This window comes from Oncorhynchus kisutch, linkage group LG12 (genome assembly GCF_002021735.2).
Source record: "Oncorhynchus kisutch isolate 150728-3 linkage group LG12, Okis_V2, whole genome shotgun sequence".
In the NCBI taxonomy this organism is placed as follows: domain Eukaryota; kingdom Metazoa; phylum Chordata; class Actinopteri; order Salmoniformes; family Salmonidae; genus Oncorhynchus; species Oncorhynchus kisutch.
In genome coordinates, this window is record NC_034185.2 from 37,585,150 (window position 1) to 37,609,108 (window position 23,959).

General features: G+C 45.5%; 2 protein-coding genes across 8 annotated transcripts in view; both read right to left on the minus strand.

Moving 5' to 3' along the window:
* The window catches only part of LOC109900966 (ena/VASP-like protein), a 68,639-nt gene extending 57,704 nt beyond the window's left edge, over positions 1–10,935 (minus strand). The window contains exon 1 of one of the 4 annotated variants that reach the window (XM_031837493.1): positions 10,332–10,935. In XM_031837493.1, the coding sequence (XP_031693353.1) occupies positions 10,332–10,336 (5 nt within the window). In that variant the 5' untranslated portion in view covers positions 10,337–10,935. The remainder of the gene's footprint in view (positions 1–10,331) is intronic. The other 3 variants (XM_031837489.1, XM_031837492.1, XM_031837490.1) reach the window with 3 other exon arrangements.
* A 1,137-nt stretch (positions 10,936–12,072) lies between these two features.
* LOC109900390 (echinoderm microtubule-associated protein-like 1) lies at positions 12,073–21,083 on the minus strand. 4 transcript variants are annotated; one of them, XM_031837496.1, is made up of 7 exons: positions 20,764–21,083; positions 17,478–17,663; positions 14,356–14,497; positions 14,073–14,192; positions 13,695–13,723; positions 13,438–13,464; positions 12,073–12,978 (listed from the first exon to the last, which is right to left on the minus strand). In XM_031837496.1, the coding sequence occupies exons 1-7, from the start codon at positions 20,900–20,902 to the stop codon at positions 12,686–12,688; spliced, it is 936 nt and encodes a 311-aa protein (XP_031693356.1). In that variant the 5' UTR covers positions 20,903–21,083; the 3' UTR covers positions 12,073–12,685. The 4 variants fall into 4 exon arrangements, with proteins under 4 accessions (XP_031693356.1, XP_031693355.1, XP_031693358.1 ...); XM_031837495.1 differs by having other exon boundaries at positions 14,356–14,500; positions 20,764–21,011; XM_031837498.1 differs by lacking the exon at positions 20,764–21,083 and adding an exon at positions 18,349–18,849.
* Positions 21,084–23,959: the final 2,876 nt, after the last annotated feature.

Below are 23,959 nucleotides of genomic sequence, written 5' to 3' on the forward strand. Positions count from 1 at the left end.
GTTCAGTCAAAAGAACGAATCTTTCGACTAATTTCGTTCATTTAAGCCAGTAACGCCCAGAGCACGCAGGAACCCCTACCGGGGAACAATGAACTGAAAACGCGAAAGAGTCATGATTCTCCAAGCCTCTCGCTCACACGTCGTTCGCCATGGTGGGCTTCTTGAAGCTGTCATTTGTGACTGAGACTAGTAAACGGGTGCTTTAAACAGCGCACATTTGTTGATTGCTAGGCATACAAATGCGATTATTTCTTGATACATTTTAAACGAGGTCTAGCGGGAGCCGCAACCGGACTAGGTTGTGAACGACTGTTGGCGGAATGCATTGCTTGACTGCAGTGTGGGTGATCAACACAACATCGTTCGCCAAACTGCATGGTTCTCAATGCACAAGCACCTTTTTTCCCCAATCCCACAGATAAAATAATTGTATTTAAATCACACAAGTTTTACTGTACGTGAAGTTTCAAATGCATTTGTTATTACAAAATGTGTAATGTGATTTTTTACACAAAAAAAAGTTTTTAGATTTTATTAGTCATTTTTCTGAAATGAAGGGGATGATGACGCAATCTTTACGAGAGGGAGTATAATCTGATTTGATTGGTCCTCAACTCATGGCTCAGGATTAATGGAGTTAAACCCATTGGGTTAGCCTGCCCTGGAGAAGGTTAGTTCTGAAAGATTCATTGACATAGAAATGTCCCGGCCTAAAAAGTGATCCACTTTCGTAGTACAGGTTATTCCGTGTTGACCAAAATTACCGTGCTAACTCCTCAATCCTGATTTGTAGCTCAGCGGTCCCGGTTGTTGTCAACTCGAACGTTGTCATTAAAACCTTGATTGATTGGTTGACAAGATGAACTCTGCTCATTGATCAACCGTGCGCAGCGGCCACTCAAGACTTAATTTATCTGCTTGCGTTTTATTCAGCCCGTCACCCTACCCCCATTGACTCTATGAGACCGTTGTTTACCGCGGCCTGTCTGTAAACACCATTAATCCTGCTGTAGGACTCGTTGCAGCCAGCACAAGCAGGCCAAACAAACGACTAAAACGAAAAACAAATCATGGCTCTCGAGTCAATAAAAAGACTCGCTCAAAAAGAAAGAACCGTTCGCAAACTGCTCATCACTAAACCTGGCCTACCCTATTCTAATATTCGTAGGCTACATCTGCGTGGCACCATCAGCATTCAGATGTTTATAAAACAGGTTTCGCAATATTAAATCATAGGCTTTATTAATTGAGTGACAACCAATGTAATTTGCTGGGTCATTGTTACCAGATGCGCTGTAGAAATAAAGCTGAGCTGTAACCCCCCCCTAATCTGATAGTAGTGGATTATGAGTCTGCCCTATGGCTCAGATCAAATCAAATCAAGTTGTTTAGGTCACATACACATGGTTAGCAGATGTTATTGTTATTGCGAGTATAGCGAAATGCACATACTACATGACAAAGCAAAAACAGTAAAACATTTTTTTTAAAAGACTCTTTACACAGTACTTTGTTTAAGCACATTTGGCAACGATTACAGCCTCGAGTCTTCTTGGGTATGACGCTACAAGCTTGGCACACCTGTATTTTGAGATCCTCTCGAGCTCTGTCAGGTTGGATGGGGAGCGTCGCTGCACAGCTATTTTCAGGTCTCTCCAGAGATTTTAGATCGGGTTCAAGTCTGGGCTCTGGCTGGGCCACTCAAGGACATTCAGAGACTTGTCCCGAAGACACTCCTGCGTTGTCTTGGCTGTGTGCCAGGTCGTTGTCCTGTTGGAAGGTGAACATTCACCCCAGTCTGAGGTCATTTTTTCATCAAGGATCTCTCTGTACTTTGCTCCGTTCATCTTTCCCTCGACCCTGACTAATCTCCCAGTCCCTGCCGCTGAAAAACATGACGCTGCCACCACCATGCTTCACCGTAGGGATGGTGCCAGGTTTCTTCCAGATGTGACGCTTGGCATTCAGGCCAAAGAGTTCTATCTGGGTGTCATCAGACCAGAGAATCTTGTTTCTCATGGTCTGAGAGTCTTTAGGTGCCCTTTGGCAAACTCCAACTGGGCTGTCATGTGCCTTTTAGTGAGGAGTGGCTTCCATCTGGCCACTCTACCATAAAGGTCTGATTGGTTGAGTGCTGCAGAGATGGCTATCCTTCTGGAAGATTTCCACATCTCCACAGAGGAACTCTGGAGCTCTATCAGAGTGACCATCGGGTTCTTGGTAACCTCCCTGACCAGGGTCCTCTACCCCGATTGCTCAGTTTGGCCGGGCTGTGTTTAGGAAGAGTCTTGGTGGTTCCAAACTTCTTCCATTTAAGAATGATAGAGGTCACTGTGTTCTTGTGGACATTCAATGCTGCAAAATGCCCAGATCTGTGCCTTGACCAAATCCTGTCTCGGAGCTCTACGGACAACTCCTTCGACCTCATGGCTTGGTTTTTGCTCTGACATGCACTGTCAACTGTGGGACCTTATATAGACAGGTGTGTGCCTTTCCAAACTGTTTATGCTTTTTCATTATGGGTTATTGTGTGAAGGTGTCTGAATACTTACCGACTGCACTGTAAGTCCAGGCCACTAGTTCAGTAGCTCTTACAGTCTCACGTCAAAATTAGACGTTCATCCATGCATTACTTCAGAAATCTTAAGATAAGGTATTAACTCTGAATGGCTAAGGTTTGGGAAATGCTTAAAATAAAAATAGCTAAAAATACTTTCTATTGCTGGATTTGAACATGCAACCTTTGGCACCAGAAACAGATGCGTACAACCATCCGCCATCCCTGTCCACAACAGCCTAGCAAATCCCGAAACCTACTTGAAGGTAACAGCACTCACTGTTGCGCCTAGTGGCCGATTTCCGCATCGTCCCCAGACTTCCTCTGACGTGGATGGACGTCGAATACTGACTTGTATCAAGGGTGACCTGGCTGAGTTTCAAGGTATCTTCAACCTCAACATATGATTCAAACCTTGATTGGCAAACAAAGATTTTTGCACTTATTCCCATCTCTCTCTCTACTGTCTCTAGTAGCCTACTCTCTCTCTGGTGCACAGAGTAGTAGGGGCTGCCATGGAACTAGAATGACAGTAAATTGAATTATATCGGGTGGTCACCCCTAGCCCAGCAGAAACCAGCACACATATGGGTCACACGCCACCAACCACACACGCCAACACACATCAACCCAAATCAATACGCATCGAGCCAGATCGATGGCCCACACGCTTTCAGTGCTTAATGAAATGTCCTAATTCACTCACTAGGAGATTTAAGTGCATCCGTTATCTACAGTATATGACCAAAAGTATGTGGACACCTGCTCATCGAACATCTCATTCCAAAATCATGGGCATTAATATGGAGTGGGTCCCCCCTTTATTGCTATAACAGCCTCCACTCTTCTGGGAAGGCTTTTCAGTAGATGTTGGAACATTGCTACGGGGACTTGCTTCCATTCAGCCACAAGAGCTTTAGTGAGGTCGGGCACAGATGTCCGGCAATTAGGCCTGGCTTGCAGTCGGTGTTCCAATTCATCCCAAAGGTGTTCGATGGGGTTGAGGTCAGGGTTCTGTGCAGGCCAGTCAAGTTCTTCCACACCGATCTCCACAAACCATTTCTGTATGTAGCTCGCTTTGTGCATGGTGGATTTGTCATGCTGAAACAGGAAAGGGCCTTTCCCAAACTGTTGCCACAATGTTGTAAGCACAGAATCGTCTAGAATGTCATTGCATGCTGTAGCATTAAGATTTCCCTCCACTGGAACTAAGAGGCCTAGCCCGAACCATGAAAAACAGCCCCAGACCATTATTTATCCTCCACCAAACTTTACAGTTGGCCAAATCCAGATTCGTCCGTCGGACTGCCAGATGGCGAAGCGTGATTCATCATGCCAGAGAACGCATTTCTAGAATAGAAAACAGCACTTGAATCAGACTATTGTTTCAGGGATACTATGGTTGGTGCATGTGAGTTTGTGTCTTAATGTTTTTTATATATTTTTTTATCATGTGTTGGTCATTGTTGCATGTCCTGTCATTGTAAATCATTGATGATGCATGCTGTGATAAATCAATTTCCTAAATAGGGATTAACAAACTAATATTGTACTCTACTCTCACTGTTCGGCGGTCCCGTTCTGTGAGCTTGTGTGGCCTCCCACTTCGCGGCTGAGCTGTTGTTGCTCCTAGACATTTCCACTTCACAATTACAGCACTTACAGTTGACCGGGTCAGCTCTAGCAGGACAGACATTTGACAAACTGACTTGTTGGAAAGGTGGCATCCTATGACAGTGCAACGTCGAAAGTCACTGAGCTCTTCAGTAAGGCCATTTCTACTGCCAATGTTTGTCTATGGAGATTCCATGGCTGTGTGCTCCATTTTATACACTTGTCAGCAACGGTTCTGGCTGAAATAGCCCAATCCACTCATTAGAAGGGGTTTCCACATACTTCTGGATATACAGTCTAGAAACAAACGACAGCTAGCCAGAAGTGTTATGCTATGAATGGGATCTGCTGGAGAAAAAATAAACAACCTAAAACTTGTGTTTTACAGTATATGTACAGCGTTACAGACTGACACCAGCTCCACTTCTTCCATTCCGGTTCCTCTAAACTCCTTCGGCATTACCAGCGGACGTGACGAATGAGTCTCTCCGCTCGTTAGCCTCTTGTCAGTGGTCGGTTTACTGTCTCCTCGTTAAAGGTTTTTAACTGATTAGTGTCACAGCAGCAGATTAACACGAGATCACAGTCACAGTACAGACAATCAATCAGCAATTAACAGGAGACAGTAATGCCATCACACAGAGAAAGAGAAAGAGAAAGAGAGAGAGGGGGGACGGGACTCTATATTCATAGCAATGAGAGAGTACTATCTGATGTCTCTATTGGTCTGACTTTGTGGAGCTCACGAAATGCTGAGAAAAGAGTGACATCAAGTTAACTTGAAACATTAATTTGAACACACAGGGGGAAAAAAAAACAGAACGAGGTACACACACACACACACACACACACGTACACACACACACACACACACACACACACACACACACACACACACACACACACACACACACACACACACACACACACACACACACACACACACACACATCATGCCATGCGAACAGGCTTAAACCGTGCTTACCGTCACCATACAAACATATGTCCCCCAAAATACCCACTCACACACATCCTGAGAGACCCCAATGTGGGAATCGTTTGTGGATTTAAAAGGACACTCCTAATCTAATCCAGCAGTAGTAGAAGACTGCAGGACAACTGGCAGCCCAACGATTTCCCCCTGGATGTACACTAACCAACCTGCTACTGACTGACAGACCGCTGGAAACTCTCACTGATCACCTGCTAATAGGATTAACATGTAATAAGATGTAATAAGATGACTGGGACACACACTGTAAAGGGGTTACTGGGAGTTTGACAGTAGCTTACAGGCATCTCATGGCAAGTAAAATTCTGTATTTCATATTACAGTACATCTACTGTAATATAAATATGGTAATACAAATACGGATTCAAAACAAGTACTGTCTAAGACACACAGTACAATACCGTAAAATTGACTTTTCATGAAAACTTTCTATTCAAACTGACAAATTGACTTTCCATTCTCGCGAACATAATGGTGCTCTCCGTTTTGCTCTACGACTCCCACAAGTGTCACGGGACTCGTCTGACAAACCTAGTCATTTAAGGGTTTTTCTTTACTATTTTCTACATTGTAGAATAATAGTGGAGACAAACTATGAAATAACACATATGGAATCATGTAGTAACCAAAAAAGTGTTAAAATATATTTTAAATTTGAGATTCTTCAAAGTAGCCACCCTTTGCCTCGATGACAGCTTTGCACTCTTGGAATTCTCTCAACCAGCTTTATGAGGTAGTCACCTGGAATGCATTTCAATTAACAGGTGTGCCTTGTTAAAAGTTAATTTGTGGAATTTCTTTCCTTCTTAATGCGTTTGAGCCAATCAGTTGTGTTGTGACAAGGTAGGGGTAGCCCTATTTGGTAAAAGACCAAGTCCCATATTATGTCAAGAACTGTTCAAATAAGCAAAGGAAAATGACAGTCCATCATTACTTTAAGACATGAAGGTCAGTCAGTCCGGACAATTTCAAGAACTTTTAAAGTTTCTTCAAGTGCAGTCGCAAAAAACCATCAAGCGCTATGAGGAAACTGGCTCTCATGAGGACCGCCACAGGAAAGGAAGATGCAGAGTTACCTCTGCTGCAGAGGATAAGTTTATTAGAGTTACCAGCCTCAGAAATTGCAACCCAAATAAATGCCTCAGAGAGAGTTCAAGTAACAGACACATTTCAACATCAACTGTTCAGAGGAGACTGCATGAATCAGGTCTTCATAGTCGAATTGCTGCAAAGAAACCACTACTAAAGGACACCAATAAGAAGAAGAGTCTTGCTTGGACCAAGAAATGGACATTGGACCGGTGGTCTAAATTTGAGATTTTTGGTTCCAACCACTGTCTTTATGAGACACAGCGTAGGTGAACGGATGATCTCCGCATTTTGTGGTTCCCACTGTGAAGCATGAAGGAGGAGGTGTGATGGTGTGGGGGTGCTTTGCTGGTGACACTCTCTGTGATTTATTTAGAATTCAAGGCACACTTAACCGGCATGGCTACGACATCATTCTGCAGTGATACGAAATCCCTTCTGGTTTGCGCTTAGTGGGACTATTATTTGTTTTTCAACAGGACAATGACCCAACACACCTCCAGGCTGTGTGAGTGCTATTTGACCAATAAGGAGAGTGATGGAGTGCTGCATCAGATGACCTGGCCTCCACAATCACCCGAACTCAACTCAATTGAGATGGTTTGAGATGAGTTGGACAGCAGAGTGAAGGAAAGGCAGCCAACAAGTGCTCAGAATAGGTGGGAACTCCTTCGAGACTGTTGGAAAAGCATTCCAGGTGAAGCTGGTTGAGAAAATGCCAAGAGTGTGCAAAGCTGTCATCAAGGCAAAGGGTGGCTACTTTGAGGAAACTAAAATCTAAAATCTATTTTGATTTGCTTAACACTTTTTTTGATTCCATATGTGCCACTTCATAGTACTGATGTATTCACTATTACTCTACAATGTAGAAGATAGTAAAATAAAGAATAACCCTTGAACGAGTTGGTGTGTCCATAATTTTGACTGGTACTGTATTTTTGTAATATACCTAAAGGGGTCCTAAAATTCCAAATCAATAATAACGTAGTATAACCATCTTTTAAAAAATCCATATGTCCGTTTACCCCCATTCACTACGTTAATGTGCCAGAAACAGCTATATTTGTTCAATTCAGCAAAACCCCATTCACTTGGGGTTAGTCTGATCAAATAGAAAACTCTATCAGCGATTTGAAATTCATCATTAACGTGACTAAATACAGGTCACTGTGTGTGAACCAACAGTGAACAGCTTTTAGTCCAGTATAGGCTGACTCTGCATGGAAACAGTGTCTGCATTCCAACCTATTACCTATATATAGGGAATAGGGTGCCACTTGGGATGCTATGGGCCATGGACAAAAGTTGTACACTCGGTTATATAGGGTGGTATTGGGACGCAACCAGTGAAGTTCTGAGTCTGTAACCTTGACTAATGTATGCTTGACCTTTAGAGCTGACTTCATCTGGTTCAAATCAAATGGACACTAGGTCACTGTTGGCGAGACCAACAATCACTTGCAGGCCTACACACAGCATGGAGGCTCACGTGTTGAAATTTGGTCACAGTACACAGACACAGGCACAATCGATCAAGAATGTACATGAAAGCAAAACAAACACACACACACACACACACACACACACTACTAAACCAATACAAATGACTGGTTGAACCACAGTCAACGATGCCACCTACAGTACATCTCTATAACCGTATACATGAACATGTTTTAATCCGCAGACAGAACTGGGTGAATAGACACAGACATTACATAACCACTGTAGTCAGTCAGTTGGGGTTAGCTTAGGTTAGCGTAGGGCACAGTAAGGGTTAGAGCATACAGGAAGAGTTGATGAAAAGTGTCTTAGGTAGGGTACAGTATATGCCAGTGTTTCCCAACCCTGGACCTTGAGTACCCCCAACACTACAGTTTCTTTGTGTCCCTGGACAAACACACCCCATTCGACTAATCGAGGGCCTGACGATTAGTTGACAAGTTGAATCAGGTGTGCTTGTCCAGGGTTACAATAAATATGTGTACTGTTGGGGATACTCGAGGACCAGGGTTGGGAAATACTGGTACATGGAATGCTCTCTAGGCCAGGGTGGCAGGGAAAGGGAGAGGGTAAAGGAGAGGTAGGAGAAAGCAGGGAGAATCAGAGAGGGGATGAGGGAGTATGGACTGTATAGACAATGAAGGAGGGGGAAGAGTAAGCTGGAGGCTTGTGTGAAAAAAGGGAGACAGCAGAAGAGGTGGGGAGGGGGCAGGGAAGACTGCCCAGTGGGCATAAAGGGTACTGGCTGACCGTGGGCACAGTCCCACTCTGACCTTGGGAGATGCATCCTATAAAGAGAGAGAGAGAGAGAGAGAGAGAGAGAGAGAGAGATCACACAAACACTGCCAATGACAATTAGCCTCAACCTGGGGTTTCTCTGCCTGCAGCAGCAGACCTGTGCCAAAGGCTGGCAGTCACCACAGAGCAACAGTAAAGCCTCTGTGGATTGGTCTCGGTTCAGCGTGGCACTATAGTAAGTTCTGATTGGCTGGGTGATCTGATCGGCACAACCTCCACCAGGTTGTCCAGGAAGAACTGTCCCTATTGGTTAGGGTGGTTGTGCTCGCCCATGAGGTGTGAGATTCGATAGAACAACTGGGTTCTGGGTATGGCTCAGTGAGATTGAAGGGGGAATAGTGCAAATGGATTTTGTAACAGTGGGAGGTGCTGGTCATGAAACAGAGAAGACGATCAATACTCAATACTATCAATACAATTGTAACAGTTTTGCTTCCGTCCCTCTCCTCGCCCCTACCTGGGCTCGAACCAGGGGACCCTCTGTACACATCAACAACTGCCTCCCACGAAGCATCGCTACCCATCGCTCCACAAAAGCCGCAGCCCTTGCAGAGCAAAGGAAACAACTACTTCAAGGTCTCAGAGCGAGTGACGTCACCGATTGAAATGCTATTAGCGCGCACCCCACTAACTAGCTAGCCATTTCACACCGGTTACACGAGACACAAAGAGGGGAAAGAATTCCCTGTGTTGGAAGTAAACACTGACCACATACCAGTCAACCTATGTGTTCATTTGTTTTAATGAGTCCTTTTTAAAATCAGGAAAATACCCTTGATACCCTCGTGTGTGTGTGTGTGTGTGTGTGTGTGTGTGTGTGTGTGTGTGTGTGTGTGTGTGTGTGTGTGTGTGTGTGTGTGTGTGTGTGTTCACCTGAGCATGTTGCTGGACCTGATGTCTCAATTGTACCTGGTTTAGATATGGACTTTTAGATACAAGCTTCGATGGATGGCCTGATTCAATTCAATTTGTAAGTTGTTTTTGGTCATGTGAAATCCGATGAGTTGATGTTGTGATTAGAATAATGTGCCCTATAATCCATAAAGGCCCATAGAATCAGAATCATAGAATGGAAATTCCAATTCCATGCCATTCTAATTATCTGGAGCCATTTATAATCCAGAAAAGAATTAGAACGGAATGAATTATATGTCTATGTTATGACCACCACTTATCACCATGTTACACATGACGCACGTGTAGTCTGGTTTCTATGACAACAGATCCCTTCCCTCTGCAGACCACACCCTCGGTGACACATCACGGAGATGGGATGGGAGACCGAGCGGGAGGACCGGAGACGTTTGCTTGCGTGTTTAATCAATGCTTTCTCTCCTGTCCATGAAATGATAGAAACCATGCATGCCCTTGCTCGTTGCTTTTTTGACACCGATCAGATTCATTCACCCCTGTTCACAGGGAGAATTCACAGCTACACTGCACTGTGCTACCCCACCTCACAGGCCCAAAATAGGCCTACAGAACAGGCATCCTAGTCGCCGGTCATCCTAAAAACGCACATTTTATAATAAAAACCGGGGTATAATAACGGCATACATGTTGCCTCGACAGCACGAATAAAACGGTATGCTATTAATTGGGTATTTTCGTCTTATCCGACAACAGGCTTTCCCTTGAAATCCAATAAAATGCGTCCTCGAATCTCATCTAGCCGTGCAGCCGCAGCCTGTGTGAGTCGTTCATTGTGCGTTAATAACGCGAACCGTCTGAATCAAAAAGCAAGCGCATGCTTTTGCTTACCTCATCTTCCTCTCCTCTCCACCGTAGTGATAAATGAAGAACGACCTGTAGCCTGTTGTCGTTTTCCCTTTCCGGACGATTCTCTCAGTCCAGAATATAGGCGATGCGAATGTTCTACGATTTATTATCTAGCTATTAATAATAGCCTAGGCGCCGATGGTACGAAGCCTGCCGGGGATGTGCAGCGCAAGCAGATGCTGGAAAGGCGACAGCGTGGGGAAAATGCTACACACGGATGCCACAGTTTTTAGTCTCTTTTATTTAAAGCGAATCTCTCTCTAGTCCCTTTCGAGGTGGTGCCGGTGATGTCGGTGCCATCGTTCAGATCGCCACGGAGAGCTGTCCTGACGAGAGACTGGTCGGTCTGGCTGACAGCGGCTTCTGAGGTGCCATCTTCCCTTCCTCCAGCTCTGGGAGCGTGGACGCGCGGGAGGGAGAGAGAGAGAGAGAGTGTGTGTATGTGGGAGGGATAGGGGTAGAGAGAGTGTGTATATGGGAGGGATAGGGGTAGAGAGAGAGAGAGTGTATATGGGAGGGATAGGGGTAGAGAGAGAGAGTGTATATGGGAGGGATAGGGGTAGAGAGAGAGAGAGAGAGAGAGTGTATATGGGAGGGATAGGGGTAGAGAGAGAGAGAGTGTATATGGGAGGGATAGGGGTAGAGAGAGAGAGAGAGAGAGTGTATATGGGAGGGATAGGGGTAGAGAGAGAGAGAGAGAGAGAGTGTATATGGGAGGGATAGGGGTAGAGAGAGAGAGAGAGTGTATATGGGAGGGATAGGGGTAGAGAGAGAGAGTGTATATACACTCTCTCTCTACCCCTATCCCTCCCATGTACACACTCTCTCTCTATCCCTTCCTCCCGCGCGTCCACACTCCCAGTGTGTGTGTGTATATATATATATATATATATATATATATATATGTATATATGTATATATATGTATATGTGTTTCAGCTACTGTAAGTTAAAAATAAAAAAAATCCTCTCCAAACCAATGATATTCAATGGTCGGGTCCAAAATATCTCAGGGGTTCTATTTTGAAGTGTGACCACTAAGTCTGTGACCATGCCAACACCACCAGGTAATAATGTACCAGGTCTTAATGAAATGGTAGGCCTCCATGATGATGGGAATTGGATTTCCCTGTCATATCCATCCCTTTGAGCCCATGTCAGTCGTCTACACGACAGGTGTGATGGCCAGCTGTTTGCCTGTTCCTCTCTGACAGGTAGGCCTAAACAGATGGGGTTATAAGGTTAAACACAACTCGAGTCCTTTAGTCGTGTGGGTGATGCGGTTTTGGGGCCAGGACACCTGACACCTGTATGCAGGCAAAGTGCGGGGCCAAGGACAACATCAGTGGGACGATGACTGACTCAACTACTGTAAACTAGCCTACCTAATTTAATGTTTTCACTGAGTGTTTGGTCGCATAAATCTAGCATTCTGATCCTCGTGTATGCCTAGGCTTAGTTTCTGCGAGTCGGAAGGCAGAGTCTCTGTCACACTACGTATCTCCACAAGAGGGTGCTGCTCACACACACACACACACACACACACACACACACACACACACACACACACACACACACACACACACACACACACACACACACACACACACACACACACACACACACACACACAAACTCAAAACACCATGGAAATATCTTGTAATAATACTGTCCATTGTTATGACATTATTACATTGAGATTATTACATAGACAGTAGTCGAAGTAGGTGATGACTGAAATGTTTAATGGCTGTCAACAGAGACCAGACAAATACACTCATAAACCAAATAAGAGAATTCACTCATACATCCCCAAAGTCAGGGAGATGATTCATATTTTACTGAAGTAAAACTACAAAGCACACACACAAAATGGAGACATTAAAACAGAAAGGATCAGGAGAAAAAAAACACAGGCTTTCAGTTGACAGAAATATGTAAGAAATTAAACGGGAAAAAGGTAAGAGGACTATGGTCACGGATGGTGCTAGGAAAAGCAACAAAACAAACAAACTCACTCTTCCCTTTACTGCTGGTGAAACTAAACACCTCAAAACCAAAACGGTGTAACTATCAGTCAATCTCAAACATTACTAAAGACAACCTCTACTTCTAAATTCGCTCACATTGCTAGAAACACAAACATTTTTCAAACATCGTGAAAACCGAGTTCGCTTACAGACCCACTACACTTGTAAGAGCTTGGCGTAGAAGCTGCCCTTAACCACAGATCTAGAATCAGATTACCCTCCCCCAATCCTAACCTTAACCTTTTATCTGAACCTAGACCAAATGGTTAGGAGCAACCTCTACCTCCTCCTAGCCTACCCTATTGCCTTAGTAACAGATTTGGAAGTACTGGCTTGGTGATTTGAGGGGGCTTTTGTAATTGGACATTTCCATAGAAGAATACGTATTCTGATTGGTGCTTTTCTGCAGGGGGAGGGTGAAGGCGGGGGGTGTTTTGCATGTCTCGGGCTTAGTTCGGTCTGAGGTGGGGGGGCCTCCTTTGGTCTGAGAAGGGGTGGGGGTTCTGGTGGGTCTAGAGTTGGGGACCGTGGGGGCTGATTTGGCCGCTTCAGAAGACCCAGTCCTTCTTGTTAGGGGGTTCAGATAGATCTGCATAGTCACTAAGTGAAGAGGTGAAATGAGGGGTAAGGGTGACGGCCAAGGGTGAGAGTAGGGGACAAAATGAAGTTTTGTAGGTGTGAGCAGGTGGTAAGGGGTTGAAGTTTTGGGGTGCGAGGGGAAAGGGTGGAGATGACAGCAAGAGAAGGGAGGATGTGTGTGGAGGAGGGGGAATGGGAGGGGATGAGAAGTCATGGTGAGACATGGTGAGAAAATGAGAGAGAAGGATAAAACAAGTGTTCAAATACAGTGCTGACTCATACATTAGAAACCAGAAGATGTATTTGCCACAGATAAGATTTGATTTCATAAAACTTGACAGACATGGTCTTTTCTCGAGATAGATAATGCATGGGATCAGGAACAGGCGGTGGAGTATGCAGGCATAGTATACAGAGCTAGACTAACATACCCTGTAGACGGTTAAGAGTGTTATTCCAGGAGGTTGGACTGAGGCCTACCTTTACAGTGCGTCACCTGCCTCGACCCTACGGACGAAACACAGAAGCAGGTCAGTCTATCTGGGAGGTATAGCATCCACTCGAACCTCGGCACTCTTACCATTTACCAATGGCATTTTACAGTAGGATCAATCTAACCAACAGCTGTTTCCCATTAATCTGGCCATTCCTCTCCCCAAGGTCCTGTTGTACAGCTCAGTGCTGCCCTCTGCCTGTGGGAAGAGCACACTACAGTAGAAATTAAATCATTTTCTTACCGACACTGGCTGCAGGCTCCTTGGTTTTGCTGCCAGGAGAGAATGAGAAAGGAGAAGTTAGGCTCCATCATACAAGCAGGGAAAGTATTGTCAATCTCACGCTCTAGTCTAGAACAAGGATGGAAAACTCTTGTCCACGAGGGCCACAGTACTGCTGCTTTTAGTTGTTATACCAGGTTACCCAGACACAGATATACGCCAGTGTCTGATTGAAAAGAAAAAGCATGGAAACCAGCAGACCTTCAAGGACCAGAGTTGTAACTCCTGCTCTGGAGATCTATTTGAGAAAACGTAAGAGACGTATAGACTAGAACAGTACATTCAGAGCACATTTAAACAGCTCTTCTCTGTTAGGCCTACTGCCATAGACGTACCTACCTTTCAGCTTTCTTATTGCCGGGGGCTGTGGACCCTGGGGGTCCAGGTCGGGGGCCAGGCCGAGACGTTTTAGAGATACATGGACTCTCCTTCACACTGCCTACCGGACTCTTCACACCACTGGGGGGGGGGGGGGGGGGGGGGCGTTGGAAAGAGTGAGAAAACCGAAAGTGTATGATCAATTTGTTGAAATGTATCTAGTGCTAGAGTTAGAGTAGAGGGATAGTAATCGTACTGTACCTCTCTGTGTTTGCAGGTGATGGTTAGTGATTGTGTACTGTACCTCTTGGCTGATGCTGGTGGTAAGGGGCTGTAGTTCCGTGCGGTGGATGTAGAGGGCAGTGTGGAGGTTGTGTAACTCTTCTTCAAAGAGGCAGGGCTGTTCATTGATGGTCTGGACGGCAGGGCCAGAGACACAGGCCTAGCTGCTGTTGCATAGGGGAAATATGGGTGAGGGGGGTGTAAATGTACGTTTTTATGTGTGTGTGGGTGTGTGTGGGTGTCCTCTGACTTCAAAATGGCCCGAGTTGCTCCCCTCCTCAAGAAACCAACACTCGACTCCTCTGACGTCAAAAGTGCTAGACCTGTATCCCTTCTTTCTTTTCTTTCTAAAAAAACTTGAGCGTGCTGTCTCTTATCAACTTTCTCGTTATCTCTCTCAGAACAATCTTCTTGACCCTAACCTTCCAGACGGGTCACTCAACCAAGACGGCTCTTGTCTGTGTCACAGATGCTCTCCTCACTGCCAAAGCTGACTCTCTCTCCTCTCTACTGATCCTCCTAGATCTATCCGCTGCCTTCGACACCGTGAACCATCAGGTCCTCCAGAGCTGGGCGTCTAAGGCTATGCACACTCAGGCAGGACGCTCCTACCAGGTGACGTGGAAGGATCTGTATCTGCACCATGTACTCTCACTACTGGTGTCCCCCAGGGCACAGTTCTAGGCCCTCTCCTCTTCTCTCTATACACCAAGTCACTCGGCTCCGTCGTATCCTCACATGGTCTCTCCTATCAGCCTCCAGTATTTATGCTGCAGTAGTTTATGTGTCGGGGGGCTGGGGTCAGTTTGTTATATCTGGAGTACTTCTCCTGTCCTATTCGGTGTCCTGTGTGAATCTAAGTGTGTGTTCTCTAATTCTCTCCTTCTCTCTTTCTTTCTCTCTCTCGGAGGACCTGAGCCCTAGGACCATGCCCCAGGACTACCTGACATGATGACTCCTTGCTGTCCCCAGTCCACCTGGCCATGCTGCTGTTCCAGTTTCAACTGACCTGAGCCCTAGGACCATGCCCCAGGACTACCTGACATGATGACTCCTTGCTGTCCCCAGTCTACCTGGCCATGCTGCTGCTCCAGTTTCAACTTCCACCTGACTGTGCTGCTGCTCTAGTTTCAACTGTTCTGCCTTATTATTATTCGACCATGCTGGTCATTTATGAACATTGAACATCTTGACCATGTTCTGTTATAATCTCCACCCGGCACAGCCAGAAGAGGACTGGCCACCCCACATAGCCTGGTTCCTCTCTAGGTTTCTTCCTAGGTATTGGCCTTTCTAGGGAGTTTTTCCTAGCCACCGTGCTTCTCCACCTGCATTGCTTGCTGTTTGGGGTTTTAGGCCGGGTTTCTGTACAGCACTTTGAGATATCAGCTGATGTACGAAGGGCTATATAAATAAATTTGATTTGATTTGATTTGATTGCTATGCGAATGACACTCAACTACTTTTCTCATTCCCCCCTTATGACACCCAGGTGGCGACATGCATCTCTGCGTGCCTGGCAGATATCTTAACTTGGATTTTTCTGAGGTCCCTGCAAAATCCCGACCAGCGCCTGATGCGTTGGGCTTTGTTCTTGCAACCATTCAACCTTGATATTAGACACATTAGTGGTAAGGATAATGTCATTGCTGATGCTCTGTCCCATGCTCCTTTAACCTAGTTTGTATCTTCTCTCTGCTGCCCCCTACGGGCTGTCTGCACCTATTTCCTCTTAAATTGCTCCCCAGGTACCAGGGCTGCTGAGTTTGAGGGGCGGACATGGGGCCACTACTAGGAGCCGGGACTGGTATCCTTTTTTTTCTTGTTGGGGAATTTTATTGTTTTGAATATGTTGGGCCGAAATTTCGGTTGAGGGTGGGACCCTCATTTTAAGGAGGGGGGTGTCACAGCCCCTCTGCAGTGCAGGGGCGGTTCCTCCTGCAGGCAGAGGAGGGTCGTTAGTGATTGAGTCACCTGGGCTCAGGGTTTTTAAACTGTTTCACTAATCATTCTTGTCTCTCCCTCTCTGCTCCTCCAGGTATGATCCTGTTTGGTTTGTTCCTTTGTAGTTTTGCATAGTTTTCACTCAGTCATTCACACACACAGATTTGCGCATCCCTGCACTTTACATACACCTTACATTATGATACTTTCACACCTCATTCCTTTTTCTTTGTTTAAAGTTAATAGTTTGGTTTATAATAAAGAACCTTTTTGATTGGCCTATACCTGTTGTTCGTGTCCCCTCATTTATGCCACAGGCTATGAGCCGGCCTGTGACAGCGACCCACCACCTGAAGCTCAACTTCGACAAGACGGAACTGCTCTTCTTCCAGGAGAAGGCCTGTCCGCTCAAAGACCAATCCATAACGGTTGACAACTCCATAGTGTTCCCCTCCCAGAGTGCAAAGAACCTTGGTGTGACCCTGGACAACACCCTGTCGTTCTCTTAAAACATCAAAGCAGTGATCCACTCCTGAAGGTTCATACTCTACAACATCCCTAGAGTACGACCCTACCCCACAGAGGAAGTGGCGCAGGTCCTGATCCAGGCACTTGTCCTCTCCCGTCTGGACTACTGCAGCTCAATGTTGGCTGGGCTCCCCACTTGTGCCATCAAACCCCTGCAACTTATCCAGAACGCTGAAGCCCGCCTGGTTTTCAACCTTCCCTAGTGCTCTCATGTCACCCCGCTCCTTCACTGGCTTCCAGTCGAAGCTTGCATCCACTACAAGACCATGGTGCTTGCCTGCGGAGCAGCAAGAGGAACTGCCCCTCCCTACCGTCAGGCTATGCTCAAACCCTACATCCCAACCTAAGCACTACTATGGGAGGGCAGCTCCCGCTCAGCCCAGTCCAAGCTCTTCTCTATCCTGGTACCCCAATGGTGGAACCAGCTTTCCCCTGAAGCAGACAGCAGTCCCTGCCCATCTTCCAAAAACATCTGAACCCTCCCCCCCAAACCCTTTCCAGCTCTGACTTGGTGTTAGCTATGTTATTAAGGAAAAATGTACTTTCTATGACTGATATAAGGTTGTCCCACCTAGCTATCTTGAGATGAATTGTAAGTCACTCTGGATAAGAGCGTCTGCTAAGTGACTCAAATGTAAGTGTAAATGTGTGTGTGTGCTTGTGTTTGTGTACCTTTCCCAGCAGGCCCTTTCTTGGTGTTGGCGGCCTGATGTTCCTCTGAGATGTTGAGTCTCTTGAGGACGTCGGCCAGGGCCATCTTCAGCAGCTGGATCTCATCCTCCTGCATCTGCATCCGCTGCTCCAGGTACGTCAGGCGGTCCGCGACGTCCACGCCACTCGCAGCAGAGCTACGGTCATCTGGGGAGCACAACCATCGATTGAGTTAGCCCACTGAGCTAAAGCCACTGCTCCAGGTACGTCAGATGGTCCACTATGTCCATCCCGCCTGCCACCAGGTTAAGGTAGCAACATAGGTCATTGTAATCCTTTGAGCTAAAGCCATTTGTACCTAGCCAGCACCACCAAAGCCGCTGGCCATTGGGCAATGAAAGACCATGTTAGCAGCCACCCAAGAGTTTCTGATGGTTCCAGGTGAGCGATACAGACTCATCAAAGTGAAGTCTTCACACTTCAGACATATCGCTCACAAAAAAAAATGAAATGCTGTAGACATAGAAGCTGATACAAACAACACACACGCCACAGACAACAGACAGGCATCTGCATCCCGTCTGACAGATTCCACTCGCATAAAAACCAAGAGACCATTTTCTATAAGCGACATCAATAGGAAGAACAATCCTAAGAAATGGTACCATTTTGTAAATGGGCGTAAAATCATTTTTAAACGAAAGAGATCGAAAACTTGAACCATATGAGAGTAAGACCACAGAGATTAAATTGAATACATTCGCTAATACAAAGACCAAGACAATAGACACCATCTGTGTGGTTTTAGTAGACGTAATCCCAATGAGAAAGATGGTAATAAATGACTGGTGGAATAGTAAACAAACAAACAGAACAGAAAGCTGTCGTGTACCATTGGAAACTCTGTGGGGTGAGGAGTTGTCATAAAGATTCTTCATACTGGTTGACCCTTCCTCCGCTCCAGACCTCCTCCTCCTCCTCCTCTCTTTCACTGTCTGACAGACGATATCTTCTTCCTCCATCCGAGTGACGGTTGTCTCTCTCTTTCTTTATCTGTGTGTTCCGCTGGCTAGTGTCTGCTAGGATCTCATCTCCACTGCTCCATCCACTGTTCCAGTTTCGTCACACACACAGTAGAACCCACACGGAGCTCTCCTCTTTCCTCTCTTCCTCTCCTCTTCTGTCCTCTCCCGTCAGCCTCGCACCAAGATGATAACAAGTACAGCAGAGATCTCTTCTCTTCCTCGCCTCTCTAACTGCATCACATCCAGATCAGAAAGAGTAGAATCCCAGTCCAGATGGAGTCCATGGTGAGGTTATGAAATGTTGATATTATCTATCCCTCGTTTATCACCTCTCTCTCTCTCTCTCTCTCTCTGGTTGGTGTCTGCCAATGTAGGGCACGCTGATGTTTACAACATCGCTTAAAGCCTTGATCTGAGATTGTGTGTGTGTGTGTGCGTCCGTGTGTGTGTGTGTGTGTGTGTAGGGGTTAGGGTTAGTGTTTGATCACGCTTATACACTCTTGCTATCCTCTCAAATTCAGCCTGAACGGTTTGGAGTGTGTGTATGTTTTGTGGGTGTATGTGTGCGTTATGCAGTAGCACAATGATAATCCCCCAGACTGAGCCTCTTTGGTACGAGTGACCCCACCCCCACCCCCACCCCGATAAACTTTGTCAGAGAAAAAGAGAGATGGACGGAAAGAAAGATGGAGAGAGAGATAGAGGGCATGATAGATGGAGAGTTAGACAGAATGAGAGAGAAGCAAAAGAGCGATATAAAGCAAGGAGCGAGAGAGAATCATCTTTAATGCTCCTCTCCTCTCTTTTCACCCTAGTGCAGGTTGCATGTCCTTGTGTTGTTCTCCTGTAAGCAGCTTGTCCAGTTCATCGATCAAATCAAATGTTATTGGTCACACACACGTTATTAGCAGATGTTATTGCGGGTGTAGCGAAATGCTTGTGCTTCTAGCTCCGACTATATACATATGGACGAGCGAAGTCAGAGCGGAACGGACTAAGGTCCAGGTCTTTCCAGGTCTTCTATTTACAGGAGTACATGTCACTCGGAGTATTGGTGGCTAAAGGTGAGACACAACCGGTGCTGACACACCAGTGACTGACACACCGTGCCAGTACACAGGAGATCTCACAGGGGGCACCAGGTGCATCTAAAGCAGTCTTCCCTAAATAGGGGGTCAAGAAGACCACAGATTGTAGTAGCTACTATAATTATTTATCTACAGTAGCTATTATATGTCTATAGTACCTTCAGCTTGGGCACGCTATCTGACAGACGTACTAAACTGTGCCTCGATTTGACCAGAAAACGGGTGAAGACCAATTTCTAAGGCTAGTTACAGGTCATCATAGTAGAAAAAAACAAACTGGCCATCCCAGAAGTCTAACGGAGAGATACAAGTGATCACCAACACCTTATTTGAGCAGGCTCCTAAATGAAAATTGATTTTTGGATTTGTGCATTTTTAGCACTTTAAATGTGTTGTATTTATTACATTTTTTATTTTATTTTAACCGTAAAGTGAGTCAGTGTTTTTAATGAGAACTGTGAAGAGGCCGGAAATTATACTGAAAGACCAATAAACTAAACTAATAAACTAAACGAATGGTCAGGAGGTAAGCCTCTCTATGTAGCCATACTGTATGCGTCCAGGTAAAGGCTGCTACATGTGTCTCTGTGACTTAGTGTTTCTGTTCCTGTCTTTGGCTGTGACATCAGGCCTGTGCCACCTCCAGAGTCCCCATATGGGACCGGGATTAGAATAGCCCATAATCCCAGACCTGGAAAAGGGAATTAGTAGAACACAGCTCAATCTCTGCTGCTGCTGCATAGCCTACCCACACACGCTCACACGCAGGTTATACACACGCATGCTAATGGGATTATGTAGACTCACGCTACACAACATGGCAACAACCCTAAAACAAACATTTAGAAAACATAACTAAACCCGAGGCCTGTAGCAGAGATGGTGATGGAGGGAAGTCATCTGGGTTTCTCCTCTCCCAGATGGTGTGGTTTGTGAATGGCAGAATGATCAGATGTCTAGTCATATAACAAGTTCACAACCCTGCTGCATACCCACACATACGCCTCCTGTTATTAATCCACTGACACCAATACCCCCAAGTGAGCGAAGCTTTGCCAAAATATAATTATACAATTTTAACTAATTCAAAGACCCCCCCCCCCTCAAGAACCTGTCCTTCTGTTACTTTACCTATGCAAATTCTACCCCACCTCTCCATTCCCCACACCTTTAGCCCTCCCACACCAACAGTACCTATCATGAAGTCTGTGTCTGGAGCCAGCAGGGAGTCGTGGTGGTAGGTCTCCCTGAAAGAGGGCCTCCTCAGTCCAGTCTCCTCCATCCCCAACCCCTGGTCCACCAACTCCTCCATGGAACTGTCTTCCATCGACATCCCAGACGCCAGGCCTACCCGCCTCTCTGTGTGTGTGTGTGTGTGGGGCTCCTACGAAAGGCTGAGGGTTACTCATTTTCCTCCTCCTCCTCCGCCTCCTCCTCCTCCTCCACTGAGCTCATCAGTGACCTTCCCTAAACCACTAACCCTCACTCCGCTCCTTTCCTTCCTCCCTCTCTCCATAGAGGAGTGTAGATGGGGCGTAGAGAGAGATGGGGAGGGGGGGGGGGGGGGGGTGATGATATCATTATGGAGAGATTAAAGGCCCTGGTAAGCCATCTCAAGCCCTCAGCCACGGAACACAGGACAGGGGAGGGAGGGAGGGAAGGAGGGAGGGAGGAAGAAGATGGGGAGGAAGGTACAAGAGTGGATGACAGGAAGGGAGAGAGAGGAGGGGAAAGGTGAGAGGGCACCTGGTCTCAGACAGGTTAACTGCAGCCTCCACCTAAGATGTGGGCAGGGGCTGCATATGTGTCTCTATCTGGGTGTAAACAACACATTCTTAGAGCTACAGTGAGAATGGCTCACACACACTCTTCATGTTCCTCACCAAAGATGCATGGGATTTGTATTGGTAGTAAAATGCCTAAACCAGAGCGCTTGCATCAGATTGCCAGCTGGTCTGGCTGCTGCAGCAACAGAAGATTAGGAAGGAAAACTTGATCAATTAAAAGCATGGACAATAAACTGACCATGGTAATTATAATTATGGGAATGGCAGCTCCAGATTAAGGTTGCCCAATGATCAAGGATCGGCTCCACCTAGGGTTACAAAAATCCAGTAACTCTCCCAAGATTCCTAGGTTTTCCAGAAATCCTGGTTGGTTCCAGATTCCTGCCTATTCCGGGAATCTTCCAGCCGGGATTTCAGGAAAACTGGGGAATTTTGGGAAAGTTACCAGATTTTAGCAACACTAGCTCCAACCCTCTCCAATCTTACCATTAATTATTACGGAAGGAAACACTCAAATTGACTTTAGATGAGTGTTTAGGGATAACTCTATCCTACTATTCCAATGATGCAGGAATGGAAGAGTTCAACAACAGACGAAAGGGTATGAGGTACACGAAGGGCCTCAACAATAAGAACTACAGTAAGCTTCTTCCTTTCTGTCTATTTTGCACTTACTATATTGCAAGCAGATGCTCTGCCAACCCAAGTGTTCTGCACTGTACATTATTACTAAATGTTTGCACTGCTCATGTAGGGTAGCTAAACTTTTTGTTCACTGGCTGTGGTTAGTTTGAGCTAGCATTGCCTTATGGAGTGGCATCACCTTCCTTAAAGAGCTGGAGGTGCCGCTGGTAACTGTCCCTCTCGCCCATAGAAGCCACCTAGCCTTTCCCAGTTTAATACCTACAGTAGTGGTGGGAGTGTGTATTCGGCCTACAGTACTGATGGGAGTGTGTATTCGGCCTACAGTACTGATGGGAGTGTGTATTCGGCCTACAGTACTGATGGGAGTGTGTATTCGGCCTACAGTACTGATGGGCGTGAGGATTGCCAGGGACAGATTAAGGGCTGTTTTTTTTATTGTACAATATTAGGAGGCAATACAGAAGTCGGAAGTTTACAAGTTGGAGTCATTAAAACTTGTTTTTAAACCACTCTACAAATTTCTTGTTAACAAACTATAGTTTTGGCAAGTCGGTTAGGACATCTACTTTGTGCATGACAAGTCATTTTTACAACAATAGTTTACAGACAGATTATTTCACTTATAATTCACTGTATCACAATTCCAGTGGGTCAGAAGTTTACATACACTAAGTTGACTGTGCCTTTAAACAGCTTGGAAAATTCCGGAAAATGATGCCATGGCTTTAGATGCTTCTGATAGGCTAATTGACATCATTTGAGTCAATTGGAGGTGTACCTGTGGATGTATTTCAAGGCCAACAGTTGAAGTCGGAAGTTGACAGCTGTTGAGAGAATGCCAAGAGTGTGCAAAGCTGTCATCAAGGCAAAAGGTGGCTACTTTGAAGAATCTCAAATATAAAATATCTTGATTTGTTTTACTACATGGTTCCATATGTGTTATTTCATAGTTTTGATGTCATCGCTATTATTCTACAATGTAGAACATAGTAAAAATAAAGAAAAAACCCTTGAATGAGTGTGTCCAAACGTTTGACTGTTAAACACGTGTATATATATATATATATATAATACAGTTGAAGTCAGAAGTTTACATACACCTTAGCCAACTACATTTAAACTCATTTTTTCTCAAATCGTGACATTTAATCCTAGTAAAAATTCCCTGTCTTAGGTCATTTAGGATCACCACTTTATTTTAAGAATGTGATATGTCAGAATAATAGTAGAGAGAATTATTTCAGCTCTTATTTCTTTCATCACATTCCCAGTGGGTCAGAAGTTTACATTGACTCAATTAGTATTTGGTAGCATTGCCTTTAACTTGGGTCAAACGTCTCAGGTAGCCTTCCACAAGCTTCCCACAATAAGTTGGGTGAATTTTGGCCCATTCCTCCTGACAGAGCTGGTGTAACCGAGTCAGGATTGTAGGTCTCTTTGCTCACACGCTTTTTCAGTTCTGCCCACATATGTTCTATAGGATTGAGGTCAGGGCTTTGTGATGGCCACTCCAATACCTTGACTTTGTTGTCCTTAAGCCATCTTGCCACAACTTTGGAAGTATGCTTGGGGTCATTGTCCATTTGGAAGACCCATTTGCGACCAAGCTTTAACTGACTGACTGATGTCTTGAGAAGTTGCTTCAATATATCCACATAATTTGCCATCCTCATTATGCCATCCATTTTGTGAAGTGCACCAGTCCCTCCTGCAGCAAAGCACCCCCACAACATGATGCTGCCACCCCCGTGCTTCACGGTTGGGATGGTGTTATTCGGCTTGCAAGCCTCCCTCTTTTTCCTCCGAACATAACAATGGTCATTATGGCCAAACAGTTCTATTTTTGTTTCATCAGACCAGATGACATTCCTCCAAAAAGTACAATCTTTGTCCCCATGTGCAGTTGCAAACCATAGTCTGGCTTTTTCATGGCGGTTTTGGAGCAGTGGCTTCTTCCT